The sequence below is a fragment of the Poecile atricapillus genome, chromosome 3, assembly GCF_030490865.1.
Source record: "Poecile atricapillus isolate bPoeAtr1 chromosome 3, bPoeAtr1.hap1, whole genome shotgun sequence".
Taxonomy (NCBI): domain Eukaryota; kingdom Metazoa; phylum Chordata; class Aves; order Passeriformes; family Paridae; genus Poecile; species Poecile atricapillus.
In genome coordinates this window covers 48,774,874-48,789,230 of record NC_081251.1, presented here as the reverse complement: position 1 = coordinate 48,789,230, position 14,357 = coordinate 48,774,874, and the positions used below count along the sequence as shown (strand labels likewise).

The following is a 14,357-nucleotide window of genomic DNA, read 5'->3' as shown; positions in this document are numbered from 1 at the left end:
TATCTAGCTAGCTAGCTAGCTATATATATGCTTAGAGCAGCCTTCCAGTATCTAAAGGGAGCCTACAAAAGAGCTGGAGAGGGATTTTTTGCAAGGCCAGGTAGTGATAGGACAAAGGGGAATGCCTTTGTACTGAAAGATGGTAGGTTTTCATAAGGTAATGCTTAGAAATTCTTCACTATGGGGATGGTGAGGTACTGGGATACCTGGTCCAGAGAAGTGATCTTGAACTTGTATACTCTGTCTGGCCCAGCCTGGAGTTTTGGAGATGCAGTCAGAAAGCTTTATGAGACAGACATACATGATTTATACCTCAGATCCCAAAGACCTGAGATTTCATCTTCTGTCTTTGTGCACAAGTTGTAGCTTCTGGTCAGCTGAGGCTCCTCATTAAAGCTTTCCCTTTAGCTCCAGAACAGCTGCAGTACACAGGCAGCTTACAGAGAGAGATCATCCAAGAAATATTGCAGGAGCAAGGGCAACTCTTCCCCTCCCTCAGCCCACAGGCTAAAGGCAGTAGGTCAGCCCAGTCTGGTATTCCAAATGGGCCCTAATGAAAGAAATGGTCTTTCAGCTGCCACTCCAGAGTTAGAGGCGGCTCTCATTTGTGTCCTTCGGCATGGTGCATCTGAGTGTCCTGCAGGGAATAAAACAGGGAGGGTTTAGCAGTTCTAACTCCTATTCTGCACTAAAGCTGCTCATTAAACAGGAGGCTGATGAGTCACCCCTTTTTCCTCTGGCATTGCCTTATTTTGCATCTTGGAACAAGCTTAAGTCAGGCTGTCCTGGAGCATCAGCAGACCAGTGACAAACCTGTGCTCAGCTTTGTTGGTATCCTTATCTGCTCTCACCAGCAGGTAGTTCACAACACATGCAGATGAAGTAGTGTCAAAGAGAATATTTAATGCTGATTGACAAAGGCTAGCTTCCAAAACCCAAGTACTAATACAAAGTGCTTGAAAACATATAGTTATTTTCTGATTAAATACAACATGAGCATCATTTGTGGATTTATATCCTTGTCTAGCAAGATGAATAATAAATGTTCATGCCTGCTGGTTATCAGAGCTGAAAATCTTCAGTGTTGTATTATTCTGCAGACTGTGGATTTTCACACATTTTTGTCCCTCCCTCTTTTAAATTTCCAGGCAGCATGAAACCATATATATAGGAGAGGAAAAGATATTTTACAATAGAAGTCAATAATCTTAGCGCTGGTTTATCATGACAATGAGTTTAGCCTCAAAAAGGATGTAGAGTAAGACACATACAGGACAATTTTTTTTTTTTTTTAATTTCTTTTTTTTTGCCTAATTATGTCAAAGCATCCAGATAAGCAGGAAATTCAAGGCCTGGAGACTGCAGAATAGATTAGTAAACAATGGCACTTCACACTCTTCATAAGGTGGGATCACAAGGTTACATCAAATAAAATGCCAGAACTGGAGGAGGCTATTTAAAACGATGCTAAGACACACTATCACTGCAAATCAGTTAAAAATAAATGAGAGAAAACTGCCAGCTACAAAAGTTTTATTTCTCTAATACAGAGGCAGTAAGTAAAAGTCACCAACCTGATGACAAAGAGCTGCCAGTAGGCCTAGCAGCAAGGATTCAGCTTTTGATATTAAAGTTCTGAAACAGAAAATTGAAATGGTTTTGAGTGTTAGAGGCTACAGAGGCAGAAAGCCATGCTTCAGTGTTGCACCATTTGGGACTGGGTGACAGTGGTCCTTGAATGTAAACACTGATCTAATATACCATGGATTACCTCCTGGTTTAAATTCTTTGCATGGAGAAGGTTGGTTAGCTGTCCCCAAAATGCCACAAAGGCCCTGAATTTTTGCTCTAACATGTTATACCCCAATGAAATTTTTTATTTTTTGTTACCTGTCTTACAATTTTTGGCTGCAGTTTTTTATGGCCTAAGACTTTCCTTCATTTGTGGAGGCAAGTTGCTCAGCTCAAAGTTCTTCTACTGCATTGTTTGAACAATGATCTTTGATTGACAAATCTCAGTTTCTGGAATTTGCTTATCTTAGTGTGGTGGGAATGACATGCACATTGCTTCAAAAAGTTCTACTGGAGAATCAGGCAGCTTGAAAGCATCTCAAGGAGTCCTACGGTTAAGTAGTGACAAGAGAGATAACAGCGTGAAGCAGTCAAGTGGACTGGAAAGTGAAAATGAGTTATACTTGACAGCAGATGGTATTTTTCCTAGTCAGAATCATTGGAGAACAAGGAACAAGGATAATTCTGTGCTTTTCCATCTTTAGTCAACTCTGGCTACAGCCACTGGGTACTGACATTAACTCTTACTCACGGTTTGGAACAGTTTTATGAACCTGTCAGAAAGGTGCATACTATGTTACTATCAGTAGATCCAAGATTTTCTCTTTGGACTGTGTCAGCAGCTCCTTCCTGGCCTAAATTAACCCCTGCATTTAGTATCTACTCTTTTAGAGAATATGAGACAAGCATTGTCTCTCAGTTATTGGAAAATAAATAATGTCATTCCTGCCATTTAGCTGGAATGTTACTTTATTGTATTGCATAATTTGGTTTATTTGTGTTGGATTTTTGAACCAATCAGGTTTTCAGTTATTTGTCTGAAATCGGCATCTTGTTCTTGTTCTTATGTTGTTCTTGTCATCTCCTTTTAAAACAGATGATGGGGGCTCTCAAATCTCCCTGACACATCAAGTAGACATGGCTGCTCAGGTGGCTTCTGGGATGGCATACCTTGAATCTCAGAACTACATCCATCGGGATCTGGCAGCCAGGAATGTTCTTGTTGGTGAACACAATGTTTACAAAGTGGCAGACTTTGGACTTGCAAGAGTTTTTAAGGTAGGTTGTGAGAGGTTGTCCCTGATTTTAACTCGGGAGAACAAGGTGGAAGAGGCCAACTAAAGAGCTAATTGTAGCCCTGAATTGATGGATTTAGACAAAGGCAAGCCCAGGGAGAAAAGAACTTATAACACATTCACTTGTATATTCTACCTGCATTATCCCATGCAATGTTACATGTTGTCCTGTGCCTTTGTATCAGTTTGAAGAATCCTCGTCTCTGCTTCCTGCCCAGCCACCCAGTAAGGATCCTGGCAAGCAAAACCCTTTGCTGGACAAGCTTTATCCACAGTGTCTGCAACGTGGAGAGGAATGATGGAAAAATTATACACTTGGGCCTGTAAGGGAAGGCATGTAAAAATGTATTGACATATATTCTCTCCTTTTTCACTTCCCCACTACCTCCATGATGCTTGTGATCACAGGTGGTAATCATAAAAGGCCCTTATTCTTCTCCACAGCTAACAGCAAAGTTCATAAAGTGTGTTCTCAGAGCTTTAAATCTGATGCAATCACAAATTCTTAGTCACTGCACCATTTTGGTCTTTTTCTCTAGTCCTTGAAGGCAGAGAATGCAAAGTATCACTGACCAAAAGTCTCCCTATGAAAGAGCTGTGGTTTATAAATTAGATTTCCTACCTCTGGAAATGATTTAATAAGTGTTGGAAAGATTTGTTTTGCCATATTTAATGGTTTTCAATGTGAAATCTGTATTTGATAGGAACGGAAAAGAGGAAAAGGGAAAGGGAAAACAGAGAAAAAAGTCTTCTGCTTCTCATTTTGTTTTTCCATTCAAGCAGCAGAATTTGAAGTTCATAACAAAATTTGATTTATTACATACTGAAGTATAGAATAATGGCTTAACAAAGGCATCAAGGGACTTGGAAAATTCTTTTTATTTAATTTTGATTCTTCTAAATATGCATAAGTCCGTATTTCAAGTTCCTTAACATTAAAATATATATATTTTTAAAACAGCATTGCTCATAATGGATATTTCTCTTCTGTCCTCACTAGAAAGGGTAATAATTTACAGCTGTTGACATTTCTTGTTAAAGCTGAACTTTACTAAAATACTCATAGAGTTATTTGGGCAGATTTTCTTAGGAATATTTTGTCTCCTAAGCCAAAACACTAACATAGTCACATATAAAGGACTAAGTGTAAGAAATGAAATCTGTATTTTTACATGTGTTATTTAGTGTAATGAAATAATTTCTTGTTTCTAAAGATGAGTTATGGTCTAGATGCCAACTGTATAAGTATAGAGATACAAACCAATAACAACCAATATTTTCAAAACTATAGAGCATTGCAGCTGGAAAACATACATTCTGTATTCCAGAATATTTTTTATATCAAAGAAGCAAAATCTGGTACACGTATGTCTGGATTTGCACGTGAAAAACTTGACTGAGGCTTAAGGGTGACTTATGTACACTAAATTACATGCAGGAATTAAAGAGAGAAGAAATGTTCACAAAATTTAGATGTCTGTGTGATAAACCTTTAAGGGCATGATTCTACAAATTTGTGACTGTCATGGGGTAGCTTCACCTTTAAGACAGAGTAAAAAGGGGGGAAGTTGAAGCTACTGGTGGCTGATGGGAGTTTTTCCTCCAGACCAATTATCAGTCATTTCCAAGAATTGACAGCCGTTCTGACCATTAAAAAGTGAATTCAACTTGTAAACACCGCCTTAAGAAGTACATTCCGAGGTGTTTGGCTCTTTTTGATTTCCGGCTTTTGATGAGGTAACAAGTTCTGTCTTGGCCTTCCTCCCCCCCCTTTCAGGCCGACAAGGCCGCAGGGAAGGGAGGGGGGGGAAGAAGCAGAGCTGGCCAGCCGAGCTTGGTTTTCAGTTTCTGCTGCTGGACTGAAACCTGACACCATGAACTTTTGCAGCTTTTCTAAGGCTTTAATTCTTTTACTACCTGAATAGACGTACAGATTACTCTTTTTTTCTCAGAAAGACAAAGAAAGAGAGACAATCAACATGCAAAAGACATCATAGAACTACTAAAAACAGTGAGGAAAAGAGTTAAGTTTAAATAAGAAAGAGAGAATAAGAAGATGCTTTACAGCTGAAATATCTTTCTGTTACAGCTATGGAGATGGACAATAGTTTAAAAGACTCCTTTAATTCATGACTAGAGTATGGGAGGAATAGAGTATTCAAAGTGTGGACTTTAAAGAAAAGAAGGGTGGTTGTAATACTGTGAGTTGCTGGAACTTATGAGTGAAGTGAAGATTTTAAAGCCTTAAAGGGGCCAAGGAGATGGCTGTTTTCCAGGAAGGCTCACAGAAACAACTGAAGAAGATTTCTACCTTTGAATAACTTATCCTTAAAAATAGCATCCCTGGACTCCTTTGACCCATACACACCTCGGAGTAGTGTACAATGGGAGGAGTGGACTCTAGAAACTCCATAGATTGGCAAAAAGAGACTTCTGTTTCTCTACAGGGACTGATGAAAAGACTCTAGAAATTGAGACTGTTTTTGACCACCAAGATTCTAAAATTTTTTGTCTCTATGTTGTTATGTGTACAAAGAAATAGTCAAGTAGTGAAAAGTAAAAGGGTTCTCTGAAAGTTTATTCTGGTATTCTTATTCTAGTAGTTTGTTAATAAACTGTCTTTATTACTTTTAAGTTTTAAGCCTGTTTTGCTCTTATTTTAATCTATATCTCACAGCAAAAAATAAGTAATTTTTTGTTACTGGTTTAAAACCACGACAGTGACTTAACAATTTTTTTGTCTTTCACCTAAACTTTACATTAATTAGCTCACTGGAAACAAATATGTTAATTTGAATCAGTCAGGGTTTATTCTTTCTTACCCAAAAACCTGTTTAAGTGACTGTTATCAAAGTCAGTGGCCCTTCAACACCATAATAAAACACAGAGGAAAGGTTCTGAAATTCATTAGCTCTTGCCTTCTTTGTTTGCTGTAGACCAGACGTGGAGACATTTGGTCTCTTGTGTCAGCAGGATGCTTACACTGCCACTCCTGACAGACTTCTGAAATCTTGCACGCCAGGTCCAGAATTCACAGTAGCAAGTTATAATTAATTAATCAGGAGCCACTCCAATGCTGTGTGCTGGCTTGAAATGATACTTGCTTTAGAAAAAGCCTCTGATGAAGCCTCCACATTTTTCAACTGCAAAGCTGAATCCAATGACAGCCTTCAGAAAATGGGTACTTACATGAAGAACAAGAGTTTGGTTAAAAGATTATAAGATTAAGCACATCCTGAGTTTAGTCAGATGCTTAAGTGCTTTGCTGAAGCAGATCTGAAACCAGTCTTGCTTTGTTTTACCCATGATAGGTAGAAAATGAAAAAGTATATGAAGCTAGGACTGAAACAAAACTCCCAGTGAAATGGACAGCCCCAGAGGCAATCCGCTACAACAGATTCAGCATTAAATCAGATGTCTGGTCATTTGGGATACTTCTGTTTGAAATAGTCACCTATGGGCAGATGCCTTATCATGGTAAGTACTTTTACCTAAAAAATGATGTCTAATTTTTTTCTTGATTTCAGAATGACACAAAAAAAAGAAGGTTGAATACCTGTACTATGGGTATGTTAAAGGGTTAAAACTTTAAACAGAGGAAGAAGGTTGTTCAGATGAGGTCCATTTAGTGGGTCAGACCGTCTGGCTTCCCCAGGCCTCCTGGCAGCTTTGCAAAGGCAGTGGTTAGCACACATTCAAGCTTCTTCTTCCTAGAGTCAACCTGCACTGCACAGGCATCTAAGCCAGCTGGCTATTTTCCTCCATCATCAGATCAAAGATGCAAATTCTTGGAATGAGAATAAAGAGAAGAAAATAAGGAAGGGTGTTTTATTCCTCAACCTGTCCATTTAATTTTTTTTTTTTTTAAAGTATACCTCGTGAAAAAATAGATTATATATGAATCACTGCACAAGCACTTCAGGAAGAAGGTGTCCGAAAAATAAATCAGGGTGCTTTTACATCCCTCATTCCCATTTGATTGTTGTGGTGGAAAGTCTTCATAAGGGAAGGATCACAAGAGTTAAATAATTAAAAAATAAAATGTTGCCTACTTCAAAAGTAGATATAGTAGTCTGAGAGCAGCTACTATTTCTAGCACTGCAAGAAATGCTCAAGGAACTGTGGCTCCAATAACACAAGATATCAGTGAGATGATTGACTGTGACTCATTTTATGCTGGTGAGTAGAACACAAGGGAAGGACTAAAGTAAAAAAAAAAAGTTATGTTGCACTGGTACAGGCCTGAGGGGTGGTGCACTTGCCACAAACTACATTTCACAGAGTCCCAAACTGATATTTTCTGTAAAAGGAAAAATTGATTTTGCTTTTTGATTCCCACTCTCACCTCCTGCGAAATTGTTCTGAGGGAAAAAAGCAAAGCAAAATATCCTGAAGTCCTATATAAACTATAGGTGTGTGCATATGGACATACACACATAAATAAATCATTTTAGTATAAAAAATATGTAACACCATGGCTCTGGATATTGTCTGAAAATCCATTCAGTATTACCCCTTTGAAAAGGCATAGTTTATCTGTATCTTGAAAGTACAAAATGCTGTTTTGCCATGGCTATTTTCTTACTTGGCATTACTTTCAGGAGTTTGTTCTCAGTAATCAGAGGAGGTTATGTTGATTTGTGGTGACAGTGGATAATGTGCAGAGGAAACACTGTTTAGAGATCTAGGGGAAAGCAGTTAACACAAGTCAAGATTTATTTTAAATAGTAAAACATTGGAAGGGAACAGGACAATAGTCTTAGTATATAAAGGTACAGCAAAAGTAGGTGAATAGCTTCTTCTCCATGACTGGCGGTGATGGAGCAGGGTGGACACCATGGCCCAACTACCCTCGAAGAAACCTAGGGCTGACTTCTGGAAAAAGCTTTTGAATGTGAGGAAAATTCAGCAGCAGGTCAGGTTTTATTAGGAGATTTTCTAGTCACTGAGGCTAGAGATGTTTAGAAGCTATTTAAGCTAAATAGATGTCAGAAAAATTTTGAGAAACCCAAATGGTGGAGGAAAAGCCTCACACCCAGACAAACCTATTTTTGATGCCTTGCAGCTGGCACAGTCAGGGTGAGGTGGTTGGGAAATATTGGAGGTGGTTTTTAATTCCTGGTAAACAATAACAGATAAGGTCCTGGAATTGATCAAGGCCAGGCTGGAAGTGGCTTTGAGCAACCTGATCTAGTGGAAGGTGTCCTTGCTCATGAGAGGGGTTTTGAACTCGGTGATCTTTAATGTTATTTCCAACCCAAACCATTCTATGGTGATTCTGAGCTGAAGTGAGAGAGCACATGGCATCCATAAGCAGATCCTGAGTAGCCTGATGAACTCATTTTGACTTGCAGGTGTGGCAGGACACCAGGTGATCCAGATGCTGGACGATGGGTACAGGCTTCCTCAGCCGGACACATGCCCGGCGCCACTCTACAAGATGATGCTACAGTGCTGGAGCACGGAGGCCGATGAGCGGCCCACCTTTGAGGTCCTCAACAAGCAGCTGGAGAGCTACTTCAACACTGAGCTCTATTCCTTTGCCTAGGCCCAGGCCATGGGACACGAACCCTGAGGATGCTCCTGAAGGACATGTCCAAGCCAACATGGCTAATGAAGACTGTGGAGTCAGCCTATCCCCAGGTGTGGGCGTTATTTGGGGGTACTGAAGATTCCTGGTACAGTTCATCCCCTCTTTGATCTTCAAAGACTCTTAAATTTTTTGTTGCTGGCAAATGTTTGCAAGATAAAGCATCAGGAAGCTGGAGGCTGGGTGTTTCTAAAAAATAAAGAATCTTCTATTTATTTTAAAATGACAAGTTGCAAGAACAAACAAATGAAATGAGTCTAGCTAAGTAACTATTGTAGCTTTTTGTCATTTCTTTATTGGAATGATTATTTACTGTTAGATTTTTCATTCCTATCAGTTTGTTCTGGTGAGGGAATATGATGGCTCTGCACAGCAGGATCTGTGCTCCCAGAGTCCTTTCATTGTAAAAAATAATAAAAGTAATCCTGTGACTGTGATGGGTCTGATTTGGCAGAATCCAAATTAATTGCCTTGCTTAGAATTGAAGTACATTGCTTTTGCTATATCTGAAAATAAATGGGAAAAAAGGAATTATTTTGTTTTGTGGATGCTGGCTGATCTTTTTATATTTTGTCTACTCTACTTCTTTTACAAGAATAAACAATATTATTAGTAGGTTCCTGAAGCTGTTTGTTCTTAAGATTGTTGAATATCTATGAGTTACTGTCAATTGAGTTTTTGTCCATTGAACTGTGAGGATTTATTTTATGGTTCTTAACTTCAGGGATATTGGTGGAAAAAGATACTTTAACAGGAACTCAAGACTGTCTCAGTGTTTTAGAGTGACAGCCTTTTCAGTCCCACTTCCCCAAATCATGAACCCACTCCAACAGGGTAGGTCTCAGTATTTTGCAATCCTTTCTTCTACCTTCTTCAGATTCAACTTTAATACAGGAAATGTAACTAATAGATGATCCATTTTATTTTGCTCCATGGAGAAGTGGAGCCCAGGTGCTTCTTTTAGCAGTCTATGTAGCTATAGATGTTATTTTTTTTTTTCTCTTTCCCTAACTACAATATCGGTTCTGCTAAAATCTGGTATCACTGTGACAGTTTTATATTCTCAATTGTGAGGCTTACAGAACCATGTTTTAATTATTTACTTATGAATCATCAGTTAATTATTTTACAACATAATTCAGGAATTAAGATCTGTATTGTGTTAACATAGTATGAGGTCAATACAAGTGTGCTACCGTTTTCCTCTAATATCAGAATGATCCATTTCTGGATCTGGGTGGTTTTTATTACATCTTTTCCATATGATTATCTTAATTTTATATTTCAAATCTATTCATCTTGTTTGCCTGCCTTGCTTCTAATTTTTAATTTCCTTTCCCCCTCCTCTGCCTTTGGAAGGCAGCACACTGCTCGTTTCTTTCATACACACCTATTAAGTACTCATTATTCAAAAGCTCTTTCCTTACTTATTGTTTTTCTTCTCTTTTTATCTCACCACAGTGGCTTTCCAATACTGTGTCTATGTTCAACTTAGTTTTTGTGCAGTGTTTCTCTCTACTAACCCTCTTCATACTAATTAAATTTGTGACGCATAATACAGCTATAATTAATAAACTGTCATAACATCCATGCGATTTTGGAAATTAATCATTCACTCTGAAAGAAGAAGAGGTTAAATGGCTTTGCCAAACTCATCTGATAAGAATTGGCATGGAAGAACCTGGGAGATTCCCAGGCAAAGTATCCTGCTGTTCTCTATCCATGGTTGTTTTGAGACTTGTGCTAGCTTCTGGCCTCAACAAGATGTTATTTATGATTATCAAACTTCCATCAATCCATGCATCTCTCATCTAGCTAGGAGCTGTGTTTAACACTGTTACAGTATGAGGTTAACAAATCCCACAGAGTGGGTTTATGTAATAATAATAGGAATGCTGTTATGTGGAAAGATTTCTGCGTCAAACTAGCGATTTTCCTGCTCCAGCAGTATTTCTAACATGATTTTTCAGACTTATGACATTAAGAATGTTGCAAATAAAAGCTGAGTTTGCCCAATCAAAAAAAAAGCAAAATCACCCAAAATTGCTGATAAAAGATCAGCACAGATGTGTGTATTTCACAGGAGACCAGCTGCCAGGAAAAAAATTAAATTGACAGCAGGGAAATAGGAAGGTTTTCAGAATTCCAAATTACACCAACCAGTCCAAGCTGCTCTGTGCTGGCCTCTGCCCTTGGGTGGAAATCAACAAGATTTTGCAGAACTCCACTGAAGTGACACCAGTAGTTCTGAAGAAATCCCACCTGTACAATTAATATATTCCTAAACCAACGTTTATGGAGTAGAAAGTCTGTTTGTCCACCTAAACTGACTTGTCTCCTTAATTCCTTCTATAGTCAAAGGAGAGAGAGGCTCCTTGAGATGACGAATCAATGCCCCAAAACTTCATTTCTCCTCTGAAGCACCTTTGGCAGGGTTCTCTGTGTTTGCTGCTGTGAAGGAATCTGGCAGAGGTGAGACTCTTTGCTGAGGAGGGTGTGCAATAATCCACACGCTGCAAACCGCAATTGGCTATTTCAGTCTCCCTCTACCAAGGGCAGCCTCAGGAGCCACTTTAGGCTGGAAGGAGCAGAAGCTGCGAGTGAGCTGCACCCAGCTGAGCTGTGTGAGGAGCAGGCACTTGCATGTGATGGTGTCCAGGTGATGCAGCCTGGCACACTGGGCTGCTGCTGGCAGGCACCTTTCCCTGCTGTTGCATCCTGCCACTCTATCTGGGCTCTCTCCTTGTGTGCTTGCACAGCTGCAGCTGCTTCATGGAGTCTGAGTCTGCCAGCTGCCTCTCCTATGTGCTGGCCCTGAGTGGGAGACCTGCGGTGCTGTCTGAAAAGCAGCAGGTAGGTGCACTTTGGTGTGTCTCATTATAGGCACTGCAACAGGTAAATTGATTTTATGTTCATCTTTGAGGCGGCCTGTGCACGTCTGGCCTCCCCAAAATCTACTGTAGGTGAAAAGGTGCGCTGAATCTTTGTCTTCCAAGCCCGAGCTCCATTTCTGCTGCACTGCTATGTGTCCTGGGAGCAGTGCAGTTTCTTTTTGTAGCAAATCGAAAAGCAAGAAAAAAGCAGGATAGTAGGTGTTTCATTTTTCTTTTGCTCTTTAATTATATTAAATCTGGTACCTGGTAGAGTCCCTTTGCCACTATGAATAACCCAGTGGAGGCCAAGCTTGGAAACCACAAGTGCTGATCTGAGACCTGTTAGTTCCTCTTCCTGGCTTCATCCATGCACTTGCACTCATTCCCTCATTTTGCCTATCTGGAAACTGCTGCCATACCAGGAAAATGCTGCCACACTAATATGAGGTCTAATTTTGCATTTTTGTTTTTTTCCTTGGGCTAGAAGGGGAACAAAAGAGACAAAAATCACTAAATGCAGCAATATCAGTAAAGCTCTGGAAATAAAAAGTAATAAGGAAAATTAATCATTTGTTTTCAGCTCTTTCCATATTTTTGCAGTCAAATGGATCCATTATTAAGAAAGACTGGAGAAAGAAGGCAGCAAAGAGTGATGAACCTTCACAGAGTTCAGTTTGCTTACAGGCAGTGCAACAAGCAAAACTATACCTTTACAAACCCATTTCCATTTTATAATAATTTTATTTATGTGACAGATAACAATTACAGTCAGAAGTCTTTTCTATGACTTGTTTTAAATTAAACCTCAAGGTTATCATTTCCAGTTATAGTGCACAGCAAGATAGGTTTAACAGATCTCATTCTATTCTTGAGGCCTTTTATGTTCAAGGCTCTGCTAGAAAAGTCTATTGCACTTGTTTTTACCTGATGGATCATGGAGGGAAAATAATGGATTCAGTTATGAGAAACAGTAATAGATTTTTTTGAACTGACATAAATTTCTATGTTTAGATAGAATAAAAGGATCAGGAAGAGATAAGTTGAATTTTCTACAATAGACTGGTCCTTGTGAAATCCACTTCACATAAATTGTACTGAGATATCTTTTATGTAATGTTTTATTTATGTAATTCAGTTATTCTTTGACAACTAAATCATTTTATGTGGTTTTACAAATGATAACTTAAAAATGTCCAGCCTCAATTTTTCTTAAACTCTCCATTCCTCAGAAAGTTATGGAACAATGAAACTGAGAAGTAAGTATTAGAGAGTCCCTGGTGTTTATTTTTTTACTTCTGCTGGAGAACTTTTCCCACTTAATCTGCACTCAAGAACATACGCGAGGGTACTAAACATGATAGGGTAACAGGGAACCTTCTGTCTCTCATACTGCTTTCCTTTACTGTCCATTGTATCCCACACTTGCTCTCCGAATTACTTGACTATAAGAAGAAATTTTCTTTGTGTATTTTTGTACCTTACAGCAAACAAGGAACTGAACGAGTTGAATGGTTGGAATTTGTGGTGGTTCAGACTCGACAAATTATCAGCACATAGAAATGGAGCACATGGCTTATTCAAGTGATTGCTCCTTGTTCTCTCTCTCCCATGTGCTTCTGTTTCATGACTTTAAAAATTGCTTCAGCAACACATCCACTCAATGTCCCCCAGCCATTTTGACTGGTCAGCTACTTGTAGCATATGGATCTTGGAGCAAATAAAAATGCTCCATGTAGGAGCTGCTCCACTGTGCTCAAAGAATTGTGCTGAAGAATTCAGTCTGGCCTTAGTTTGGTATAGAGAAAATGAAAATGTATGTTTGAAGCATTCAGTAGCCCAGAAATTAATTTTAGCTAACTTCTGGATCTCAGCATCACTAGAATTGAAAACGGTGATAGAAGCTGTACCTTGGATCCCACCACTATTTTCAACAAAATTAATTCTCCAAAATTAAGCAGATATGGAGAAGACAAATACGTCTTGCTTTCTTTCACCTTCCCCCATTTATTTACCAATATTACAGAAAGATTTACCATTACAGGAAGATTAGAATTGCCACTGAGTAAAGACTCTTTAGTTATGCTGAGCAATAAAGAGTTTTTTTCTGTTCTTTTTCTAAAGTGAAATAAAGAAGTTGAGCCTTAAACATTATTCCTAAAACTACCTTAAAAAAAAAAAAAAAAAGGCAGGAATTTTTATTTTTCATACTTTCACATTTGTTCATGTCTTAAGAAAAGACAATAGGGAACATTTCATAGCAAAGAAATTAAGCATTTCAGAAACCTGCTACTGAATGTGTAAGTAATGCCCTGAATAAGCTGCTTACACTATTTACACTACTAAAGGAAACCATATTGCATTGCAGTCTTTTTCTTTAATTACTTTGTTATAAATATCTGAGCATATTGACTGGAGTTATGTGTTTTAATATACTAAAGAATTCAAATACATGTATGCAACAATATTAAAACACTTTTATTTCCTGTTTCTCTCTCTAGCTGGACAGTTATCTCTCTGCTAAAAGGAATATCTAAACATTCTAAAGATTCTGTTGTTGGTCATGATGATTTTCATGGTTTTAAACATTTTTCTCTCACTATTTTTTTCTGTTCTGATATTTAGAAAACATTTACTTGGATGTTTTTATGCTATGATCTATTTATTTACATTTTCAAAGAGCAAAACCCACTCATATCCCAAAGTGCTCTGTTACTCTGCCAAATGAATGTTTAAAATTATCAAAAAAGAGCACAAAGCATTTAGTGGGTTGTTTCTTCTCTGAGGCAGCTTCTTATAAGAAATACCTGTCTTTGTGTCATCATCAGCATCTTAGTTGCACAGTCCACTCAGAAGCCTGAAGAATAAAAAATGAACTTGAGTGCTCTTCTGGAACTCCTTAGCTCTGGATTAATTTGCACCAAAATAAAAAGCTTTCATGGTTCATTTTACCTCATCTTCCAAACATAGGTACCAGTCCTCCAAAGTCAGGAATGTTACCTGAAGCCACACTCTTACCACAACACTTTG

The 14,357-nt window shown here is 38.5% G+C and overlaps 1 protein-coding gene across 2 annotated transcripts in view; it reads left to right on the top strand.

Annotated features, from left to right (window-relative positions):
- FRK (fyn related Src family tyrosine kinase) overlaps window positions 1–9,096 on the top strand; it is a 49,617-nt gene extending 40,521 nt beyond the window's left edge. Inside the window, exons 6-8 of one of the 2 annotated variants that reach the window (XM_058836625.1) lie at window positions 2,669–2,854; window positions 6,183–6,344; window positions 8,222–9,096. In XM_058836625.1, coding sequence (XP_058692608.1) covers window positions 2,669–2,854; window positions 6,183–6,344; window positions 8,222–8,415 — 542 coding nt within the window. In that variant the 3' untranslated portion in view covers window positions 8,416–9,096. The remainder of the gene's footprint in view (window positions 1–2,668; window positions 2,855–6,182; window positions 6,345–8,221) is intronic. The other variant, XM_058836626.1, reaches the window with a different exon arrangement.
- The last annotated feature ends 5,261 nt before the right edge of the window (window positions 9,097–14,357 follow it).